Raw genomic sequence first — 24,453 nt, forward strand, 5'->3', positions numbered from 1 at the left:
GACAGAAGAAGCAATGGTGACAGGAGGAAAAATGTCTCCAGGCAGCGAGTGGTTAGGATTTGGAATGTGCTGTCTGGGAATGTGGTGGAGGCTGGTTCAACTGAGGCATTCAGCAGGTAAATGGATCATTGTCTGAAAAAGGAAAAAAATTGCAGGGTTGTGGAGAAAAAGCAAGGGAGTGGCATTGACTGGATTTGTCTTTTAGAGGGCCAGCACAGACATGACTGGCCTAATGGCCTCCTGTGCTGTAATTATTCCAGAATTCTGTGATAAATTACCATGTATCAGGGATCGCTTAATGGATTGAAAACAAAGAGTAGGAATGAACAGTTATTTTTCTTGCCAGCTGGCTGCTACCAGCACATTACTACAAATTTCAATGCTTGTTCCTCACTTCGCAACCTGTGTTAGTGATTTAGGTGGGGGGAATGGCAGGTGATGGGAGGGGAGGGTGGAGGGTAAGAGGGAGTTGGGGGGAGCAGAATCAATTTGCTCATGGTGCAAAGTTAGGTATGAAAATTAGCTGTGAGGAAGGTGTAAAGAGGTTGCAAAAGGATCTCGACAATCTAAGTGATTGGGCTAGAGTGTGGCAAAGGGAGTAAGTGTGAAGTTATCCGCTCTGTCAGGAAGAATAGAGGAACAGAATTTTTGTTAATGAAAGATTGGGAAATGTTATTGTTCAGAGAAAACCAGATTTTCTTGGGAAACCTGGGAGAGAAGCAAAAGTAGGATACTATGGGCCAGTTCACTTGACTACTATGGTGAAGTTGCTGGAATCAATCATTAAGGAAGAGATGAATGAGCATTTGGAAAGACAAAGCTCATTCCACCATTGTCAGCATGGCTTCATGAAGGGAAGTTCATGCTTGACAAAGTTGCTCGAGTTCTTTGAGGATGTAATCAGCAAGGTGGATAGTGGGGAGATGATGGATGTGGCTCATCTAGACTTCTAGAAGGCATTTGACAAGGTGCTGCATAAATAACTGATCCAGAAGATGAGATCACAGGGGGTTGGGGGTAGAGCATTAGATTGGATTGAGGATTGGCTGACTAACAGAAAGCAGAGAGTCGGAGTGAATGAGTCCTTCTCTGGCTGGTAAAATGTAACTAGTGGGGTGTCACAGGGGTCAGTCCTTGGACCTCAACTGTTTACAAACTATACAAACGATCTGCAAGCAGGGACAGAGTGTAACATAGCAAAATTTGTGGATGATATTAAAATAGGTCATAAAGTAGGCAGAGGATATAAAGATTCTAAAGATAGATAAAAGATAGGCTAGGAGAATGGGCCAAAATTTGGCAGATGGAGTTTAATGTGAATAAGTGTGAGGTTGACCATTTTCGCAGAAAAAAATAGAAAAGGAAATTATTACTTAAATGGAAAGTAGATTCAAAATATGACCGGGCAGAGGGATCTGGGCATCTGTGTTCATGAATCGCAGAAAGTCAGTATGCAGGTGCAGCACACAATAAAAAAGACAAATGCAAATTTGCATTTATTGCAAAAGGATTAGTGTATAAAATAGAGAAGTGTTGTTGCAATTGTATAGGATGTTGGTGAGACCACATCTGGAGTATTGTGTCCAGTTTAGTCTTTTTATTTGAGGAAGAATGTGATGACGTTGGAGGCAGTTCAAAGCGGTTTACCAGAATGATTCTGGAGATGAAAGGGTTGATGTATGAGGAGAGATTAAACAATTTGGGTTTATATTTGTTGGACTTCAGAAAGATGAGAGGCGATCTGATCGAGGTATATAAAACTTTAAAAGAGATTGATAAAGTAAATGTTTCCTCTTATGGGGCAATCTAAAACGAGAGGTCACAGGTATAGGTTGAGAGGCAGTAGATTTAAAACTGGAATGAGGAGAAACTACTTCACGCAGAGGGTGGTGAATTTGTGGAACTCTCTGCCCCATAGTCTGGTAGAATCTGAATCATTGAATAATTTCAAGAGGGAGATAGATATATTTCAAATGAAAAAAGGGGGAAGAGAGATCTGGGAACTAGTACGCTCCAAAGGAAAAAGCCTTGGCATGTCCAATCTCTCCCTATAACTCAGCCCTTTGAGTTCTGGCAACATTCTTGTAAATCTCTTCTGCACTCTCTCCAGTTTAATGACATCTTTCCTGCTCCTGCTTCTGCTCCTAACTCCTATGTTCCTATGTATAAGGCTTTGGTGACACCACAGCTGATGTACAATGTACAGTTTTGGTTTTCTTATCTAAGACAGGATATACTTGCCTTATGAAGGAGTGCCACAAAGGGTTACTAGACTAATTATTGGGTTGACAGGATTGTCCCTTGAGGAGATATTGAGTAGACTGGGTTTGTATTCTCTGGAGTTTTAACTGAGAATAGAAGATTAAGGATGGATGTTTCCCCTGGCTGGAGAATCTAGAATCATGAATCATTGTGATGAGGAAAAATTTCTTCACTCAGAAAGATGTGAATCTTTGAAATTCTTTACCTCAGAGGGTTGTAGATGATTGGTTGTTGAGATTATTCAAAGCAGGATTGGTAGATTTTTGAGTACTGAGGGAATAATGGAATATGGGGATAATGTAGGAGGCTGGAGTTAAAGTCAAAATTCAGTCATGATCTTATTGAATGGCAGAGTAAGCTTGAGCAGCTGAGTAACCCTCTTCTGCTCCTGTTATTTATGTTCTGATGTGCCAGGTGAGGGGTTGAGACCAGTTCAGTTTTGAATCAGAGGCAGTTATCACTTGTTCTCTCCTACCTCTGAAATGTGACTCACCCAGTGCCACCTCCTGAAGTTCATTCCCCCCCCCCCTCCCAGGTGTGAGTACCTGCGCTGGCGGGTGGCAGATCTGAGGCAGGTTCCCATGTGTTACTGGTGTGATCGTGACATGAGCTGTGCCAACAGTCTGTTTCTCAGGGATATTAAAAGACAGGAACCAATGTTCAGTTATGTGGAGAGATGTGAGAAGTTGGTTGTGTTCCCCTTCAGACAGACAGCTGAGAGGAGATACAGTTACAAGCACTGCAGTGTGTGAGAATGGGTTTGCCCTGGTTACTGGAGCACATCTGAAAAATGGAATTCACTCTGACAAGAGTTCATACTGATTATTGCATTTTGCTCTGTTAACTGGGAAAGTAGCATAACTGTTTTTCCAAATGGATTAAGCTAGTGGGGAACAAGACGGCAAATGAATCTTAGAATCCTACACTGCAGAAAGAGGCCATTTGGCCCATCGAACCTGCACCGACCACAATCCCACCCAGCCCCTACCCCATAGCTCCACTTATTGACCCTGCTGATCCCCCTGACACTAAGGGACAATTTAGCATGGCCAGTCAACCTAACCTGCACATCTTGGAACTGTGGGAGGAAACCTGAGCACCCGAAGGAAACCCATGCAGACACAGGGAGAACGTGCAGACTCCACACAGTCAGTGACCCAAGCCGGGAATCGAACCCGGATCCCTGGCGCTGTGAGGCAGCAGTGCCAATCACTGTGCCACCATGCTGCCCCTCAGTGTAATGTGGGGAAATGCAAGGCTATTCACTTTGCTCGTGATGAAACCATGGGTGGAATTTTCCTATCCCATCCGTCACAGGAATCATAATGGGCAGGACAGAAAGTTCAGTGGAATATGTAAAGGTCTGTTGACTTCAGGTGGGAATTACTGGTCTTGGAATGCACAGGCCAGAAAATCCCACCCTTTATCTTGATTAACTTGTTTAGTTTTGGTCTCCATAATTAAGGAAGGGTGGACTTGACTGGTGTTGGTGAATGTTCACTAGATTGGTCCTCAGGTTAAGAAAATTGTCCTATGATGGGAGGCTGAGTAAATTGGGGCTCGTCTCTGCAGTTTAGAAGAATGAAAGATGAAACCATTGAAGATTCTGAAAGGAGATGACAGGACAGACACTGAGACATTGTTTCCCCGGGCTGGGGAATCTAGAACATGGGGGCACCGTCTCAGGATAAGAGGCTGATCATATACGACTTGGCTGAAGAACATTTCTTCACTCAAAAGAGATTGAAACTTTGGAATTGTCTACCCCAGAGTGTTGTAGATGCTGCTTTGTTGAATACATTTAAGGCTGGGGTAGACAGATGCTTGGTCTCTCAGGGAATCATGGGATATGGGAGCTGGGGAGAAAGTGGAGTTGAATTGAAAGATCAGCCATGATTGAATGGTGGAGCAGTCTGGACCAGCTGTACGGTCAACTCCTGTTTCAATCTCAAACAAAAACAGGAAGTGCTGGAAAATCTCTGCCAGCCTGACAGCATCCATAGAGAGAGAATAGGGCCAACGTTTCAAGTCTGGATGACCCTCATCAGAGCTGAAGACAAAGAAATTAGAAAGAGATTTGCTTCTACCTGGCTTCTATTTCTTGGGTTCCTGTGACACGTCCTGGTCAATGGAATTTGATTTGATTTGATTTATTATTTTCACATGTATTGGTATACAATGAAAAGTATTGTTTCTTGCACGCTGTACAAACAAGGCATACCATTCATGGAGAAGGAAAGGAGTAAGTGCAGAACACAGTGTCACAGACATAGCTAGGGTGTAGAGAAAGATCAACTTAGTGCGAGGTAGGTCCATTCAAAGAGAATAAGCTGCTCTTGAGACGTTACGTGACCTCAGACTTTTGTATCTTTTTCCTGATGGAAGAAGATGAAAGAGGGAATGTCCAGGGTGCGTGGGGTTTATTCTAATAATTAGGTTCAACCACACAACAGAGGTACATGTTGATAACTGGGACTCATTCTGCAAATGGCGTTCACGTTGCTGTTTGGGGTTTACTCAAGTTGCCACAATTTACCTGAAGTTGTCCTCTGGAGAATGTTTCATTCAGTTTTCAGCCAATGCGTTATCCCAGCACAGCGCAATCTTGTGTCATTTGTTTTGTTTTCTCTTTGCTAATGTTGAACAGGCATTAAAGGTTTCATTTGCAGCCCCGAAGAACTGACTCCCAATGTGATTTCACAAATGATCGATTCAGTACAAGAAAGTTGGCCTTTGTTTAAGTAACTGGGAGTAAAAGTGGTTCAAGATTTTGATTAATAATGAATATGATGATTATCAGGAATCCAAACATGTCCTATGAGGAGATCTAGGCCATTAGCCCAACAGCAATTCTGATTGAAGTCATAATGAGAGATGGATAGTGGGGTTGAAAAGAAATAAGGCTTTGACAGACATTTCCAGAGGGTGAGAGGTTTGATGGTGGAGCAGCGGTATGGGTTCTATAGTAAATCAGTAACAGCTGACAGGTGGGGCTGGAAGGTAGAGTTCCAGAGGCCGTGAAGAGACTGGAGAATTAATATCGGTTCTTGAATCAGTTTGTTAGCAGCATGTGGAAAAGAGGAAAGTATTTGCATTTAGATAACACCTCTCGCAGCCACTAGACATCCTAATGTTCTCGACAGCTTTGGAGGTCCAGTCAGTATTGTAGTGCAGGAAATGGAACAGTCAATCTGTGCACAGCAAGATTCCAAAAGCAGCACTGAGCATGCAGAGTTTGTACTGATGTTGTTTGTGGAATAAATATTGGGCAGCCATCACAACTCATAAAATAGTACAACAAGGTGGAGGCCATTCTGCTCATCAAATCTGAACTGGCCCTTTAAGAGTTATCTAGTTAGTCTCTGATCTTTCCCAATGTTCAAGATCCCCTCAAAATTCACCTCCTCCCTTCACCGGGTTCATGATAAAGCAATAAATAGCTCATGTGGGCAATTAGTGCCTTCTTAAAGGCCTCATATTGCCATCGTTGGTATTCACCCTGTGGTGGGCAAGGACCTACCTTGCAGGGACCACAGAAAGCAAAACTCTGCCAGGTTTGCTCACGGGCTATGGGGCTATGGGGCCATTGTTCAAAGGTGCTCAACGTCTGAGCAAGAGGGACGTGACACTGAGAAGCTGGGGGTGGTTGGGGAGGTGGGAGTATGCAGCTGAGAGCCATCCTCCTGTTCTTGCTGCAGAACCATTCCCTCCCCTCTCCATCTCCTCACCACCCCCACACTGCCACCCCCCGTTCCACGCTCACCCTCGCTGACCCTGCTCCTCTCCGAGTCTGCCTACATTATTAGTCCATGCCTCTGATGTAAATCTCAATCACACAACCCTTTGATTCAATGGTCAAATTTATACGTTAGATTCGAAAATCTAAAAAAGGTGTATTTTTGTTTTCTTTGCTTTTTCTTGGAATGTGGGCATCACTGGCAAGGCCAGTGTTTGTTGCCCATCTGGAATTGCTCTTGACCTGTGTGACTTTCTTGGCCATTTCAGAGAGCAGTCAAGAGTCAAACACATTTGCTGTGGGTCTGGAGTCATATGTAGACCAGACCAGGTAAGGACATCCTTCTTTAAAGGATATTAATGAACTAGATGGGTTCAGGGCTAAGTGGTGCTCAGTGTTCCTGCTGGGTTGGATCAGGCCTATATTCACCCTTACTGTTGATGATAGTTGTCATGCTCATCATTACTGACTTTATATTTCACACTTTTATAAATTAAAGTTAAACTCCATCAGCTGCCATGATGGGATTTGAACCCATGAGCTCAGAGCCTGGACCACAGGATCACCAGTCCAGTGACATTACCATTGCACCACCATCGCTGCCAACAACATTGCAGTTAATGAAGGGTACATTAAGGTGTGAGTGCTACCCACAGGGCTGTGGCTCAGAATTACGGAATTGTTATGGTCCTCAAGGAGACCATTCAGCCCATCATGTCTGAACCAGCTCTCCAAATGAACAATTCTGAGAGATGGAGTGAAGATGAGTTCAAGGTGAGGGGCAGGAAATTTAGGGGGGAAACGTGAGCGAACTTTTTTCACCCAGGGGGTGGTGATGGTCTGGAATGGGAGGATGGTAGAGGCAAGTTGCCTCACATCCTTTAATGGATGAGCACTTGGCACATCATAACATTCAGGGCCGTGGGCCAAGTGCTGGCAGATGGGATTAGGTGGGAGTTCAGGTGTTAGTGCGGACTCAATGGGCCGAAGGGCCTCTTCTGCGCTGTATGATTCTATGGTGGAGAAAATCTGATGAAGGATTAAAACTGCGTCAAGTGGGAGACCAACGCTGATAACAGAATCATATCCAAAGGCAGAAATATTGGAAGAAACTTTCAGGAAATGTGCGGTAGAAAGTAGCAGGATGTTGAGGAGATTAGACTGGGAATTCAATGCAGTTCTCTCAGCCTGATGTTCACGATAACTCAGCAGTCCATCAAACATGATCACCACTTGTTTTATTTATGTGAGCTCTACCACCTCACTCCCCGCCCTTACCCTCCCTCCGTGTTGTTTCCCTTTCTGCCACTATTAGATTTATTTAATAATTTATACATGGCATTTCATCTAATTGAAGTACTCCCTTATATTGGCAGCAGCTTCACAGAACCTGACCCTCATTAGTGCTGTCAGCGGGGATTCCCGGCTGCTGATATCTCCCATTGTGCGAAATACTGAGCCGCACACAGTGGGGTTTCTCTCTCGCTCATACCCAGAGTGTACATGAGGAATGTGGAAATTGCTGTCTCTGTGTCTAACGATGGATATCATGTGAATATTGGACTGGGATTTGTTGCAAATTGGCCTCTGGGGATCCAATCGCCTGGGGAGTTGAAGCAAATCCTTCCAGTCTTTGCTGGCTTGCATATCCTGAGTATCTTTCTGCACCAAACAGAATAATGTATCTTTTTATTTTCCCAATGCCTTTGGTAAATTTGACTTTTCTCCCTATCAAACTGGCCTGGCTGGTGGAGAAGCCTCCCGTGTTGGTGAACACCATCTAGCTGTGCCAGCTGCATTGCACAAAGCTCAAAACTAAATTTATCTCAAAAGTGATCTTTAACATCACTCCCCGCCTGGGTAAAAGTGGAGACAGTCAACAAATTCAAAAGTAAACTGGATGAGGAATTCAGAGAAATAAACTTGCAGGGTTACAGGGATAGAACGGTGAATGGAACTGCAGAGAGCTGACACAAACTTGATGAGCCGAATGGCCTCATTCTCTGCTGTAATGACTATTGGCAGGATTCCCCCCCCTCCGCCACCACCCCCCACCACCCCCTCTCCCCCAGTTCCACACCCTCCCCCCCCACCAATTCCACCACCACCACCAACCGGACCCCCCCACCTCCTTCCCTCTCCCATGGTGTGCATTGTGGTGACGGAGGCGTTCCATCATTAGCAAGCAGCGGGACCTTTTGGCCTTCCTTCAGTTAACATTGCTCACACCCTCCACCACTCGGCAACCATGGTGGGGGTGTTGCCCCACTAGAAGGTCCCACTAATAGAAACATCTGGAAAATCTGACCCAATGAGTATGACTGTCAATGCTGAGAGGACTCAGGCCTAAGTGGTGCTTAGCTTTCCTGTTGGGTGGGGCTTCCTGTCAGCATTGTCCTTCCACCAGATAGCCAGGCTGATATTCAAGCATACTATTCTAGGCCACTTCAAATCCTCTTACTCATGTAAATCCATTGGCCATCATCTCAGTTAGGAGGACAGCCAGCTATAACTCCTGTGAAATTGGTCTCTGCCACCTTTTATTTAGCAAAGTTAGGGTCAAAATGTTTGATGGGAAATCTGTATAAAATCATTCATATTCTCCTCCCCCCTCAGGTAACAATTAACGCAATACCAAGAATATAATCCCACAGCAGCAAGGTGGCACAGTGTTAGCACTGCTGCCTCACAGCACCAGGAACCTGGGTTGGCTTCCCAAATCGGGTCACTGTCTGTGTGGAGACTGCATGCTGTCCCCATGTCTGCGTGAGTTTCCTCCAGTTGCTCCGGTTTCCTCCCACAATCAGTAAAACGGGCTGGTTAGGTGCATTAGCCATGCTAAATGCTCCCTCAGTGTACCCAAACAGGCACCAGAATGTAGTGACTACAGGATTTTCACAGTAACTTCATTGCAGTGTTAACGTAAGCCTACCTGTGACCAATAAATAAAATTTAAAAACTTTAATGCACTCCCACCTCAAAAACATAAACCCAGTAATATAATCCCATCCCAGAAACACAATCCTATCACAGTAAGATAAACTCGCTGTGTAAATACTATCTGATTCTAAAAGCACAATCCCACCTAGCAATGTATGACTCGATCAGCATCATATCATCCCAAAAATATAATCCTCTCCCAAAAAACACAAACAATCTTATAAAATATAACTCCATCCCAATAAAATGTTCCAGAAAGCCATTTGGTACAGTTTAGAACTGCAGCCAATCTTTACATATTTTTATATTGATTTATAGAGTTACACATTACGAACACACATTTCCTCAGCCAACTTATGTTTGTATCTATTTATAAGGATGCATGCAAGTGCATCACCAATTAATGTCCAATAACTGCCCACAATTAAACACAATGAATATACATTTAATATACATAATCTAATCCCTTTCCAATAATACAATCCATTCCAATAATACAATCCATTCGAATAATGCAATCCCTTTCCAATAACAATCCAATCCCAGAAACGACACGGTAACAAGAAAGTGCTCACATTGATACAACACTTCTCACAACAGCCAATCATCTGCTTTTGGAATGTAGTCACTATTGTAACATAGCAACCACAACGGCCAATTAGCAGACAACAAGATCCTGTAAATTGCAGTATGGTAATGACCAGATTATTTGCTTTTCCCTGAGGTTTGTTGAGGGATAAATATCGGCCCGGATACCAGAAAGAACTCTTTTCTATGTAGTGTCATCGGGTCTTTGAAGGCAGAAGGGACCTTGGTTTCAGCTAAAAGGTGGAATCTCCAACAGTGGAGCATTCCCTCAGTGTGGCATTGGGAATGTCAGACTGGATTCTCTGCACAAGCCTCTGGAGTGAATTTGACCTTGGCCCTTCAACCTCCTTTAATGGTCCATGTACATCCCACCCAAACACACACCTGAATCTGATGAAGGAAGGTCCTGTGTCAAACGTTCTGAACTCAAAAGCAAAGTCTCAGAATATTCATTCACTCTCAAATCTCCAACACCTCATCTTGACTACATAGAAGAGTCATTCAACCAGCCACAACCTGGTTAAAACTCTGGTATCTTTGTAATGCACCTGCAACCCAAGTTGTTAGGTAAGTATGCCACTGATTCTGCTACTGATTTGATTGCATTGTTGAGGAACCAGACACCAGCAACAGAATCCAAACCCAAAAGAAGTTTTAACCCAACTTTGGTAACTTTTGATCCCTCTCTGTGTTTCATAGAATAGGATCTCCACAGTGCAGAGGAGGCCTGGATAGAGTGGCGTGGAAGGTGTTTCCATTAGTCAGAGAGACAGCCTCAGAGTAAAGGACAACCCTTTAGAACCAAGATGAAGTGGAATTTCTTCAGCTAGAGCGTGGTATATCTGTAGAACTCATTGCCACAAAAGGCTAGGGAGGCCAGGTCATTGAGTATGGTTAATACAGAGGTGGATAGATTCCTGATTGGTAAGGGGATCAAAGGTTACGGGGAAAAGATGGGAAAATGGGATTGAGAAATTATCAGCCATAATTGAATGGCGGAGCAGACTCAACAGGGCAAATAGCCTAATTCTGCACCAATATCTTATGGTCTCGTTTGGCCCATTGAGTCTGCACCGAGTTTCTGACAGAGCATCTTATTCAGGCCCGATCCCCATAACCCCATTTATTTACCTTACTAATTTCCCCTAACCTACACGGCTCTGGACGCCAAGAGACAATTTAGCATGGCCAATCCACCTAAGCTGCACATCTTTGAGCTGTGGGAGCAAACTGGAGCACCCAGAGGAAACCCACGCAGACGTGGGGAGAATGTGCAGACTCTGTACAGACACACAAGGCTAGAAGCGGCCAACTGGTGAAGTTGTTGGTCATTGTTGAAGCTATGCAGTGACGGGCTGTTGCGTGCTCCATATTAAAGAGCAGACAGTGAAATGTAAGATCACATTCCCAGCTGTCAGGGACCCTGGACACAGGAACAAAGCTTCAAACGACGCATCAGAAATGCAAGCGAGAGAAGAATGACAAACAAGAGTTGGTCACTGGCGCCAAATCGCAGCAATTCAGGCAGTAATTCAGGCAAAGCTAAGTGGTCAGAGGCAGGGCACAAGACCCAATCTGTCGAGGATGTTCAGTCACAATGCGACAAAACATTCTGTTGCAGAGAATTCTTTATCTCTGCTTCTACTTGCTTTATCGGAACACTGCCTCACTTGATGTTGGCAGAATGGCTTAATGGGGAATGTGCTTTATCTCTGAGTCAGAGGGTGATGGACTCCAGACACCATATTCCACATACAAACCTATAACTTTGACTGAAACTGCCAGTGTGTTACTGAGGGAGTGCTGAACTGTCAGAGGGTTAGTACTGAGGGAGTGCTGCACTGTCAGAGGGTCAGTACTGAGGGAGTGCTGCACTGTCAGAGGGTCAGTACTGAGGGAGTGCTGCACTGTCAGAGGGTCAGTACTGAGGGAGTGCTGCACTGTCAGAGGGTCAGTACTGAGGGAGCACTGCACTGTCAGAGGGTCAATACCGACGGAGTGCTACACTGTCAGAGGGTCAGTACTGAGGGAGTGCTGCACTTTCAGAGGGTCAGTACTGAGTGCTGCACTGTCAGAGGGTCAGTACTGAGTGCTGCACTGTCAGAGGGTCAGTACTGAGGGAGTGCTGCACTGTCAGAGGGTCAATACCGACGGAGTGCTGCACTGTCAGAGGATCAGCACTGAGGGAGTGTTGCATTGTCAAAGGGTCAGTACTGAGAGAGTGCTGCACTGTCAGAGGGTCAGCACTGAGGGAGCGCTGCACTGTCAGAGGGTCAGTATTGAGGGAGTGCTGCACTGTCAGAGGGTCAGTACTGAGGGAGTGTTGCATTGTCAAAGGGTCAGTACTGAGAGAGTGCTGCACTGTCAGAGGGTCAGCACTGAGGGAGTGCTGCACTGTCAGAGGGTCAGGACGAAGGAGTGCTGCGCTGTTAGAGGGTCAGTACTGAGGGAGTGCTGCACTGTCAGAGGGTCAGTACTGAGGGAGTGCTGCACTGTCAGAGGGTCAGTACTGAGGGAGTGCTGCACTGTCGGAAGGTCAGTACTGAGGGAGTGCTGCACTGTCAGAGGGTCAGTACTGAGGGAGTGCTGCACTGTCAGAGGGGCAGTACTGAGGGAGTGCTGCACTGTCAGAGGCTGAGTGCTTAGAGTGTGCTGCACTGTCAGAGGGTCAGTACTGAGGGAGTGCTGCACTGTCAGAGGGTCAGTACTGAGGGAGTGCTGCACTGTCAGAGGGTCAGTACTGAGGGAGTGCTGCACTGTCAGAGGGTCAGTACTGAGGGATTGCTGCACTGTCAGAGGGTCAGTACTGAGGGAGTGCTGCACTGTCAGAGGGTCAGTACTGAGGGAGTGCTGCACTGTCAGAGGGTCAGTACTGAGGGAGTGCTGCACTGTCAGAGGGTCAGTACTGAGGGAGTGCTGCACTGTCAGAGGGTCAGTACTGAGGGAGTGCTGCACTGCCAGAGGGGCAGCAGTGAGGGAAGGGCAGGCCTGTAGGAATGTTGTACTGTTGAAAGACATATCAAGAAAATCTTGTATCATCAGAGGGGCAGTACTGGTCGCGTGCTGGACTGACTGAGGGACATACATATCGTCTTTTAAATTAGATATTAAACCAATATTACAGCTACTCCAAACGATCTCAGTAGCCTGACAAAGTACCGAATCTTTTCCCATAAGAGCAGACTATCTGACTATTACCGCATTGTAGTGTGACCCCGCTGTGCACAAATTAGTTGCCAAGTTTTTTCCCATTGGAGCAGTGATTATACTTCATGAATGGTTTGATTGGCTGGAATGTACTTTGGGTAATTTTGTCTTTGTGATTGGCACGGTCAGTGGACAAGTTTGAAAGGAGCTGAAATGATCAAATTGAACCCAAACTCCTGACTGTGAATCTTTTTCCAGTCCTTGGACAACAGAATTTTATCCAAAATGAGCACCGGAAATATGATGAACACTCAGCAGTCAGACAGTCTGTGTTAATGGCCTGGAATGTTCTCATGGAGGTGATGACCCTGTGTCCTTAGTGCTGCCTTGTTAAGTGTCAAAGATCGTGATTTCCACCCCTGTCAGGGAGGATGTTCTCCTTCCCAGAGCTGCCAGCCAATCAGAGAGAAAGCAGGTCATCTGCCTCAGCGGCACCACTCTGGACAGTGGCCACTGTCGGTACTGCAGCTTGACCCCCAATGGAAGCCAACTGCAAAGTAGATGGGGGCAGTTTTTGCCAGGGGCAGTCAATCAGGTAGATGGGAACAAGTAGGGAAAAGGGGTCATCATGGCTGGATACCTCTTTTGCGCACTCAAATAGGAGGGACCCTTCCTGAGTCCACAACCAAACTGACCACAGATTAACTGGTGGCCTAGCCACATCACTCCCTGCCATCGGTAAAATACTAGGGTGGTGGGAGGGGGTCTGTTCTGTTCCCCCACTTAAGGGCCTTAGCCTAAGGCTGGGAAGGCCGCCCAGTTCCTTCCCTTCAGCTGGTGGAGGCTGGCAGCAATGGACACAGACCCTCTCCATACCACCTGATTTTATGTCTTGCCTGCCACCTAGATCACTCCCCGGAGGTAAGGGACATAAAATTCTGGCCACTGTTTGAGGCAGATGAGGTTTCATCAGAACTGAAAAAATATTAGCGCTGTTTGTGACTTTTCCAGAAACCCAGAGACTGAGGAGAGGGAAGACCACGGGGAAAGTCTGTGATCGGTTAGGAGGCTGGAGAGGTTGAATGAAGGATAGAATGATTACCAATCTCTGTCGTCTGAAGAGAATGGATCTGAAGTGATTGAACTTGATGTTGATTAGAGAAGGCTAATTGACTGGTTGACACATGAAATGCAGTTCCTCAAACTCCTGTTGAGCTGTTTAGGAGGATCAGAGCAGAAAGTGGAAATGGGAATGGGAGTTAGTATTAAAGATCAGAGCTCCGAGTGGAAATGGGATTGGGAGCTAGTATTAAAGAACAGAGAGTTCCGAGTGGGAATGAGATTGGAATTTACTATTAAAGAACAGAGAGCTCCGAGTGGGAATGGGAATTAATGTTGAAGAACAGATAGCTATGAGTTGGAATGGGATCCGGAGTTAGTATTAAAGAATGGAGAGCTCCGAGTGGGAATGAGATTGGAATTTAGTATTAAAGAACAGAGAGCTCCGAGTGGGAATGGGAATGGGAATTCATATTAAAGAACAGATAGCTCCGAATGGGAATGGGATTGGAAGTTAGTATTCAAGCTCAGAGCTCCAAATAGGAATGGGATTGTGAGTTAGTGTTAAAGAACAGAGAGATCAGAATGGGAGCAGGATTGTGAGTCAGATTAAAGAACAAAGACTCTGAGTGGGAATGGAGTTGGGAGTTAGTGTTAAAGAACAGATAGCCCCGAATGGGATAGGGAGTTAGTATTAAAGCTCAGAGTTCCAAGTGGGAATGGGATTGGGAGTTAGTATTAAAGAACAGAGAACTCCAAGTGGAAATGGGATTGGGAGTTAGTATTAAAGGACAGATAGCTCCGAGTGGGAATGGGAATGGGAATTCATATTAAAGAACAGACAGCTCCGAATGGGATTGGAAGTTAGTATTCAAGCTCAGAGCTCCAAATAGGAATGGGATTTTGAGTTAGTGTTAAAGAACAGAGAGATCAGAATGGGAGCGGGATTGTGACTTAGATTAAAGAATAAAGACTCTGAGTGGGAATGGAATTGGGAATTAGTGTTAAAGAACACATAGCTCCGAATGGGATTGGGAGTTAGTATTAAAGCTCAGAGTTCCAAGTGGGAATGGGATTGGGAGTTAGTATTAAAGCTCAGAGCTCCAAGCGGGAATGGGATTGGGAGTTAGTATTAAAGAACAGAGAACTCCAAGTGGAAATGGGATTGGGAGTTAGAATTAAAGAACATGTTCATGCTTGCAAACTGAATGGAGTTGCTCAGCCAAGCAATCAATTAATCCGTGCCTGGGAAATGCCTCGAGTTAAGTTTGTGACACAGTGAAAAGGTTGACATTTTAAGGGGAATTCGATGTGAATGGACTCGCTCAATTGAGCTTGTGAAACATTGGTAAAATGGTTAATGTGCCTTTGACCTGAACCTCTGTCAAATCCTTGCCCCAGTCCCAATCATCACAAAAGCATAAGGAGATTAGTTGGAATCTGTGCCTGTTCACAGTAGGGGCAGTATTACAGTGTTCACCCTTCCATGGTTAAAGTTGAGGGATCCAACATTAGAAACCAGCCTATTTGAAAACGGTTCACAGGAGGTTATGCCCAAAGCTCAGAGTGAAGTACTGGTTGAAAACTACTTAGCACTCGATGGGAACAGAGTTGAAGTCGAGAATCACATAGACTCAAATGATTAACATGACTTTTATCTTTCAGCTTACACATGAATGAACTCAGAGTAGTGTTTAGGAGACTTACAAGCTTGTGATAATATAGCAGCTGGTTTCAACTTGATTGGGCATGCTTCAGCCTCAGCTGGACCCGGGTTCAACTGCGGAGGAAAGGAGTTCATAGAATCATAAACTTGCACCGTACAGTGGTCAGACCACAACTGGAGCACTGCCTGTAATCCTACTTGCCAAAAAATAAACTGAGGTGCTGGAGATGCTGCCAGAGATTTTTACAAAGGATGACACCAGAAATTCTGGGTATGTTGTTCAGGAGAGAATGAATAGCCTCAGCCTTTTCACTTGAAGGACTGAGGGGGGTGACCTAATAGAGGACTTTAAAATTATGAAAGGTTTTGACAGAGGAGACCTTTGATAGAGAATGTTTCCTTCTGTGGAAAAGAACAAAACTACAAGACATCAATATCAGATCGTCAGCAAGAATTGAAATGGAAAATTCAGTAGAAGCATCTTGGCCCAGACCAGTGAGAATGTGGAACTCACTAACTCAGAGAGTGGATGAAATGAATAGCTTAGTGCAATTTTTCAAAAATGTATTCATTTACAGGATGTGGGCGTCGTTGGAAGTCAGCATTTATGACCCATCCCTAATTGCCCTTGAGAAGGATCTAGCGGGGGAGACAAGATAAGCTTATGAGGGGGATGGGAATAGAGGGTTATGATGATGGAGTCAGATGAAGAAAGATGGGAGGAAATTTCAGTGAAGTATAAACAGCAGTATGGACTGTTTCTGTTCTGTTGCTTTGATTTTAGGAATCAGTTTACAATGATTTTAGTTCATCACTCAGTTGTTAGGTGTGCGCTGGATAAAAATACTCCAGTTTAGAGGATTGGGTCAGATGATATGTGTGAAAAAACCTGGTATTAACACAAAGGTTCAGAGTGTTTACATGGGACAAAATCTCAGTGTCAGCTTGAAACTGGACTACATCATATTCATAGTATCAGTTCAAAAGGAGGCCATTCAGCCCATCAAGCCTGCACCAACTCTCTGACAGAGTACCTTACCCAGGTCCACTCCTCTGACCTATTCCTGTAACCCCACAGATTTCCTATAACTAATCCATCTAACTGAAACCTTTCGAGATGAAGGAACAATTTAATGTGGCCAATCCACCTAACCTGCACATCTTTAGAATAGGAAATTGCAGCGCCCGGAGGAAACCCACGCATACGCTGGGACAAATTGCAAACTCCACATAGACAGTAACCAGAGGCCGGAATTAAACCCGTGTCCCTGGCACTGTGAGGCAGTCGTGCTAACCACTGTGCCACCATGCCGTTTTAATCCATCCCAGTTTAATCTTGAGAGTTAGAGTACAAAGAGGCATTACGGTTCTGGTTAGATTGTATCTGAAGTCGATATGCTCAGTTCGAGGCACTTCTCCGGAAGTATACATCGGCCCCACAGCAAAGATCCACCAGGATGAGGCAGAGGCTAAAAGGATTAAACTATCAGGACAGGCAACATAGACTAGGTTTGTACTCCCTCAAGTTGAGAAGATTGAGGGGAAATCTAACAAGGTGTTTAAGGTGATTGAAGGAGTTGATGGGATAGATAGAGGGAAATCACCTCTTCTGGTTGAGGGAGTCCAGAACAAGAGGTAATAACCTCACCCTCGGGCGTTCTGTTCCAGAGTGTGTGGTGGGGTGGATGGGGAGGCAGGCTGGGGAGAAGAGTCCTCATGAAATAAAAATAATAAAGTTGCATTTATTTAACCCTTTTCACAATTTGCGACTAATGAAATACTTTAGTCACAATTATAATGTGGGAATCAGGGAAAACCAAATTTTGCACTGGGAGATTCCACTCACAACAAAATAAATGACGAGCCATCTAATTCTGTGTTATTGGCTGTGGGATAAATGACCAGAAGATCATTAGAAGGAAGGCAATGGCCTAGTGGTATTATCACTAAACTGTCAATTCAGAAACTCAGCTAATATTCTGAGGACCTGGTTTCAAAACCTGCCATGGCAGATGATGGAATTTGAATTCAATAAAAAAAATCTGATATTAAGTCTCTACTGATGACCATGAAACCATTGTCGATTGTTGTAAAAACCCATCTAGTTCACTAATGCCCTTTAGGGAAGGAAATCGGCCGTCCTTACCCAGACTGGCCTACATGTGACTCCAGAGCCACAGCAATGTGGTTGACTTCCAATTGCCCTCCAAGGGCAACTAGGGATGAGCAATAAATACTGGCCGGCCAGCGATGCCCATGTCCCACAAATGAATAGAAAAAACTGGCACCAAGGCACTGAGGAGCCTGTGGGATTAAAATTGGCAGCTAATATCTTTTTTCTCTTTTTTGGCTGGTGCAGTGCAATGAACTGAATGGCCTCTTTCTGCACCTAACCTCTCTGTGGCTCTATAGGAGAACCCCATTGCTCTATTTCAAAATAATACCATGGAATTTTTTGAGAGGACCTCAGTAAAAGCTCCCTCCTTGATGATCCATAAGCAGAGCCCAGAAATACTGGCCACATCAGGAGGGTGCAAGAGAATTTAGTGAATCATTGTTTGAGGTACAATGTACAGATTTAGCTACCGTACCCAAGGAAGCCTATACTTTGGGAAATGGAGTGCAACAAGAGTTTATTAGGTTGATTCTGGGAATGAGAGGATTGTTTTCTGAGGAAATTTGAGTAGAATGGGAGTTTGGAAGAATGAGAGGTCATGCCATTGTGAAAGAATGGGAGATTGGTTTGAAGAAGCGCAATGCAGCTTTATCTTCATTCTGAAGGGGGAGGAAGCACTGAGGAGTCACTATCTGCCCAGTGACACTGGGTGGAATCTTCCCGTCCCACCCGTTACGATTCCTGTGGCGAGCGGGACAGAAAATTCAGTGAACCATGCTAAACCTACCTCGCATTAAGTTGATCTTTCTCTACACCCTAGGCATGACTGTAACACTATATTCTGCACCCTCTCCTTTCCTTCTCTATGAACGGTATGCTTTGTCTGTATAGTGCGCAAGGAACAATACTTTTCACTGCATACTAATACATGTGACAATAACAACTCAAATCAAATCAAATCAAAGGTGGGAATTTCTAGTCTTGGGGTGAGCATAGCAAGAAAATCCCATCCACTGTGTTCCTCTTTGTTATCATGAAAGAACATTGTGCAAAAGAAGCGAGTAGCGAACCGCATTATTGTCTGCCCTAAGGAATCAATGTCAAAGATGGACCCAAGTGAACAAATTTCACCCTGTAAGGTTCAGAGTAGACTTGGCAGGGTAGATGCTGAGGCCAGTTAGGACTTAGCTGAGGAGACATTGTCTTGCAAACCAGCTTGTGAATCTTTGGAATTCTCTAAACCAGAGAGCAGAGAATGGCTAGTATTCAGGGCCATGATCATATTAAAGGGCTCAAGGGGCTGAGTGGCCTACTCCTGCTCCTAGTTCTCGTGTTCTTATCAGATAAGCATATACATCGTGGGCTGGAGAGGGTTACAGAAATAGGGTGAGATGAGGCTATGAAGCCATTTGAAAGCAAGGATGATGATTCTAAAATCGAAATGTTGCTTAAGAGGCTACTTATATAGGTCAGCAAACACAGGCATCATGTGGGAACAGCACTTGGAGCAAGTAAAGATAGGGGACAGCAAGATTTTGGGTTCGAGTTTTTTTATTCTTCCATGGGATGTAGGTGTCACTGGAAAAGTCAGCATTTGTTTCCCATCCCTAATTGCCCTTGAACTGTGGGGCTTGTTCAGCAGTGAAGAATCAGCTGTGGCTCTGGGGTCACATGTAGGCCAGACCAGGTAAGGACAGCAGATTTCCTTCCCTAAAGGACATTAGTGAACCAGATGGGGTTTTTTTTACAACATTCGGTGATCGTTTCATGGTCACCATTACTGAAACTAGCTTTATATTCCTGATTTACTAATTAATGTTCCACCAGCTGCCATTGGCACCCAGACATTTCCTGACCATTAGGTTAGGCCTCTGGATTACTGGCACAGTAAAAAGTCTGACAACACCAGGTTTTAGTCCAACCTATTTATTTGATAATATTCTCACTAGCTTTCGAGGGGACAGCCTCTCCATTCACCTGACGAAGAGGCTGTCCCCTCGAAAGCTAGTGAGAATATTATCAAATAAATAGGTTGGACTAAAACCTGGTGTTGTCAGACTTTTTACTGTGTTTACGCCAGTCCAACGCCGGCATACCCACATCATGATTACTGGCACAGTAACATTGCCACCATGCCCCCAACTCTCCACAGATTTGCTGAGAGAAGAATGTAAGCGAGGCTCACGAGGAATAACCAATTTTTGACAACAAAGGCATAGATGAGGATTTGAGCAGCAAATGTGCAGGGTCGGAGTATGAAGGTATTATGGAGGAGATGATTGGTGGTCTTAGTCATGGTGCAGTTATGTGGTCAGAACCTCATCTTGGAATTAAGATTGTGAATAGTCTGATTCAGCAACGTGTATTTGCCAGAAAAGAGGAATGGAGTGGGTAGCTGGGAGACAATGGGGGGATTTTTCCAGCCATGGTCACCCCGAAACCAAAATATCCCACCCAAGGACCTCCCCATGGTCCGACCCTTGCCCGCAATAATTCCTGTAGCGGGTGGAATGGAAAAATTCGCCCCAGTGGCTTCAATTGTCCCAATATTTAATTGGAGAAACTTCCCGCCCAGGTAGAACTGGAGAGCAGAGAAGCAGGCCGATCACCGTGGGTGGCACAGAGGCACAGGGGTTAGCATTGCTGCCTCACAGCGCCAGGGACCTGGGTTCGATTCCTGGCTCGGGTCACTGTCTTTGCGGAGTCTACACTTTCTCCCCGTGTCTGCGTGAGTTTCCTCCAAGTGCTCCAGTTTCCTCCCGCAGTCCGAAAGTTGTGCTGGTTCGGTGCATTGGCCATGCTAAATTCTCCCTCAGTGTACCCGAACAGGCACTGGAGTGTGGCGACTTGGGGATTTTCACAGTAACGCCATTGTGTTAATTTAAGCCAACTTATGATATTAACAAATAAACTTTAATTTAACTTTATTTAATAGGAGGAACTTCATGTCCCATGTTGTACTGGAGAGCAAACAATCTGATCATTTAGCAGCAGCAGGGAGTTCAAAGTTTGACTCATTGCTTACTCATTAGATTTTGATTGTCGGACCCAGACTGCTGTGACAAGGACCCCAGCGGAAATGTTTATCCCTCAGATGTTGACTGACTCCACGTTCCCGCTGCTGATGTTTAACACCTTCTTACTTCCAAATAGATTTGTACTTTCCCAGATCTGATTTGCTGTGAGCGGCGGAATGACATGTAGTGTTTTCTCTTTCAGTCTGCTCGCTGTTTGCTCGCGGGGTCTACGCGATCTTTGGATTCTACGACAGGAAGACGGTAAACACACTCACCTCGTTTTGCGGAGCTCTGCACCTCTCGTTCATCACTCCCAGCTTCCCCGTCGATACCTCCAACCAGTTTGTCATTCAGATGAGACCCGACCTTCAGAATGCCCTGCTCAGCCTCATCGAACATTACAAATGGCAGAAGTTTGTGTATATTTACGATGCTGATCGCGGTAAATAAACTTTCATCCCATCGTACATAGGAGCATTATACAACCCTCGCGGTAACCATTACTCTAATCACAATAAGCATTACAACATCTCTGTGAATATTACCGTTCACTCATTAATATCCCGGGGCTTTCCCGATTCAGGAATCACGAGCGAGAATCACTTTTCTTTTAAGATGAGGAATGGGTGGAAGGGAGAAACTAGGAAAATACAGGCCCTCCTGTTTTTAAATGTTAGTTCTGGGGAACTCTTACACTTACACTGAGTGACTGAGAACTTGAATACATATTAGCTATGTGGGCACAGTGGCACAGTGGTTAACACTGCTGCCTCACAGCGCCAGGGACCTGGGTTCGATTCCAGCCTCGGGTGACTGTCTGTGTGGAGTTTGCACATTCTCTGCATGGGTTTCCTCCGGGCGCTCCAGTTTCCTCCCACAGTCCAAAAATGTGCGGGTTATGTGGATTGGCCATGCGAAATTGCCCCATATTGTCAGGGGGATTAGTCGGGTAAATACGTGGGGTAACAGGAATAGGCCCTCGGCGGGATTGTGGTCAATGCAGACTCGATGGGCTGAATGACCTCCTTCTGCACTGTATGATTCTATGGTCTGTCAATCAAAGAGAATCAGTGTGGATTTGTTAAAGGTCTGTCATGTCTGACTAAAAAGGAGATATTTGCAGAGCTACGGGAAGTGGGAGTAATTGGATAGCTCTCTCAGAGAGAGATGTGACAGGCACATTCTCCTCCTGTCATGCTGTGTGGTCCTATGATTGAATGATTTTATGACTAACAGAGCAGAATTTTATTTAACAGTCTTCAAACTTGCAATGAGACCTTCAAAGACTGGTGTACATACATTCCCAAGTCTCTCTGTTTCAGCACCTCCTTTGAAATTGTTCTGTTTAAATTTATACTTCCTCTCCTGATTCTTCCGAACAAAATCTATCACTTCACACTTCTCTGCGTTATATGTTTTCTGCCTCATCTCTGTCCATTGCACCAGTCTGTCTATGTCTCCCCGCTGAAGTCTGTTACTATCCTCCCCTGTGTTTACTACAGTGAGTTTCATTTCATCTGCAAACTTGTTATTCTTCCCTGTGCACCCAGTCTGTCATTGTACATATCAAAAAGAGCAGCAGTTCCAATACTGATCCCTGGGGAATACCACTGCATCTTTCCCTCCAGTAAAAAGTCTGACAACACCAGGTTTTAGTCCAACCGATTTATTTGATAGTAAACTCACAAGTTGTGAGTTTACTATCAAATAAATCGATTGGACTAAAACCTGGTGTTGTCAGGCTTTTTACTGTGTTTACCCCAGTCCAACGCCGGCACATCCACATCTTTCCCTCCAGTCAGAGGGACAACTGTTCACTGCTGCTTTCTGTTTTGCGTCTCTTAGCCAATTTTGTATCTCAGTTTTATCTGTGTCTTTAATCCCAAGGGCTTTTTTTTGTTTAAAAAAGTCTATTAAATGGCAATTTATCAAACTTTCTTGTCTATATGCCAATATCAAAGGTGTGTGCTAAATTGCCCCTTGGTGTCCATAGGTTTGTAGGTTAGATGGATTGACTATGTTAAAATTGCCCCTTGGTGTCCAAAGATGTGCAAGTTACATGGATTGGCCATGCTAAATTGCCCCTTAGTATCCAAAGATGTGTAGGTTGTGTGGATTGGCCATGGTAAATTGCCCCTTAGTGTCCAAAAATGTGCAGGTTAGGTAGGGGATTGACTGTGCTAAATTGCTTCTTAGTGTCCAAAGATGTGTCGATTAGAAGGATTGACCATGCTAAGCTGCCCCTTAGTGGCTATCATAGGATCCCTATGGTACAGAAGGAGGCCATTCTGCCCATCAAATCTGCACCGACATTTCCTCAGACTTATCCCATAACCCCAAGTATTTATCCTATGAATCTCCCAAACATATATATCTTGGGACATGATTTAGCATGACCAATCCACCTAACCAGCACATCTTTGGAGTGTAGGAGGAAACTGGAGCATCCAGAGGAAACTCATGCAGGTACAGGGAGAACATGTAAATGCCACATAGTCACCCAAGGCTAGAATCACCCTGAGGTAGCAGTGCTAACAACTGTACCACCGTACTGCTCAAAGAAGTGCAGATTAGATTGATCGGCCATGCTAAATTGCCCCTGAATGTCCCAAACTGTGTAGGTTTGATGGATTAGCCATGGGATATGTATGGGCTCACAGGGATAGTGCAGGGATGAGGGCCTAGATAAAATATTCTGTCAAGAGTCGGTGCAGACACAGTGGGCTGAATGGCCTCTTCTGCACTGTAGGGATTTTATGATTCGATGAACTGCACTGCCCTCATCAACTACATTTCTTCATCCAAAAACCTAATCAAGTTCCTCAAACACAGTTTGCTTTTAACATGTTGTTCAACCAGCCCCAGGTGAGGTTCCCCAAAAGTTGTTGATCCAGGCAATATCCCTCTTTTTTTCTGTCTGCCTGGGATAACCCCAAAATTATTCCAAACCTGGGTGCGGAGGGATAACTGATTCCTTGCCTTTGTTCAACTCATCCTCTGCTGGAGGCAATAAGATTTAATCTAATAAGGTTCCCTTTTTCTTGGATATCTGTTTCTGTATAAAAAGCTGCCAATTTAACCAGGCTGAGTTAAGATGAATAAAGCTTATTAGCTATTAAAATGGAAGGGAGAGATGATAAAACACATGTATTTACGTTCATACAGATTTAAAAGTAAGAATTATGTTCAATAATAAGTAAATATAAATAAAGGTTATATGGAAAGTACTGAAGTTGTGAGGGGTAGATGATGAAGCATTGTGGTCATTACAAATTTATTCCAGAACAGTTGACATCTGCAGTCAAATAGTTGATTCTTTGATTCAGGTGTTCTGTCGTTTGGTAGAGAAATCTCAGTTCCTTTTTTCCAATTGTGATCCCTTTGCTGGGTGGTTAGTTTCACAGTCAGAGAGAGAGTTTTAGACATTCTTAGCTATTTTTGTAGAGTCCTGCTTCAGTCACTGTATCACACACCCTTTAATGTGGGAAACTTGCAGCTGCTTACCCTCACAGCACACACACATACACATGTGCACACACACACACACACACATACACATACACACGCATATGCATGCGGTGCACACACACATATGCATGCATGTGTGCACACACATGCGCACACACATATGCACACACACACATATGCACACACACACATACGCACACACACACGCACAGATTTAAAGGGTTAAAGATAAAAAACCTTTAAAAAGCAGATTTTTAAACTCCCTCCTTTGTGTATTCCGAGAGGAAGCTAGAATACACTGGTCAGTCTGGGCAATTACAATCAGGATGTTCAAGGTGGAATGGCAATTCTGTCCCTTTGTCTTTTTACCAGAGAGGACAATTAGTCTTTGGATGCTTTTGGAAATACCTTGTCTGGATTCACAAGGAGAAGTTCCATTGTCCCTTAGAGAAAC

At 44.6% G+C, this 24,453-nt stretch overlaps 1 protein-coding gene across 4 annotated transcripts in view; it reads left to right on the top strand.

Moving 5' to 3' along the window:
- The window catches only part of LOC145351719 (glutamate receptor 1-like), a 215,923-nt gene that overhangs the window by 72,052 nt on the left and 119,418 nt on the right, over window positions 1-24,453 (top strand). For all 4 annotated transcript variants that reach the window (XM_080201294.1, XM_080201296.1, XM_080201295.1 and 1 more), the window contains exon 3: window positions 20,734-20,973. In XM_080201294.1, coding sequence (XP_080057420.1) covers window positions 20,734-20,973 — 240 coding nt within the window. The remainder of the gene's footprint in view (window positions 1-20,733; window positions 20,974-24,453) is intronic.

This window comes from Carcharhinus amblyrhynchos, chromosome 13, assembly GCF_965287045.1.
Source record: "Carcharhinus amblyrhynchos chromosome 13, sCarAmb.v2.hapA, whole genome shotgun sequence".
In the NCBI taxonomy this organism is placed as follows: Eukaryota; Metazoa; Chordata; class Chondrichthyes; order Carcharhiniformes; family Carcharhinidae; genus Carcharhinus; species Carcharhinus amblyrhynchos.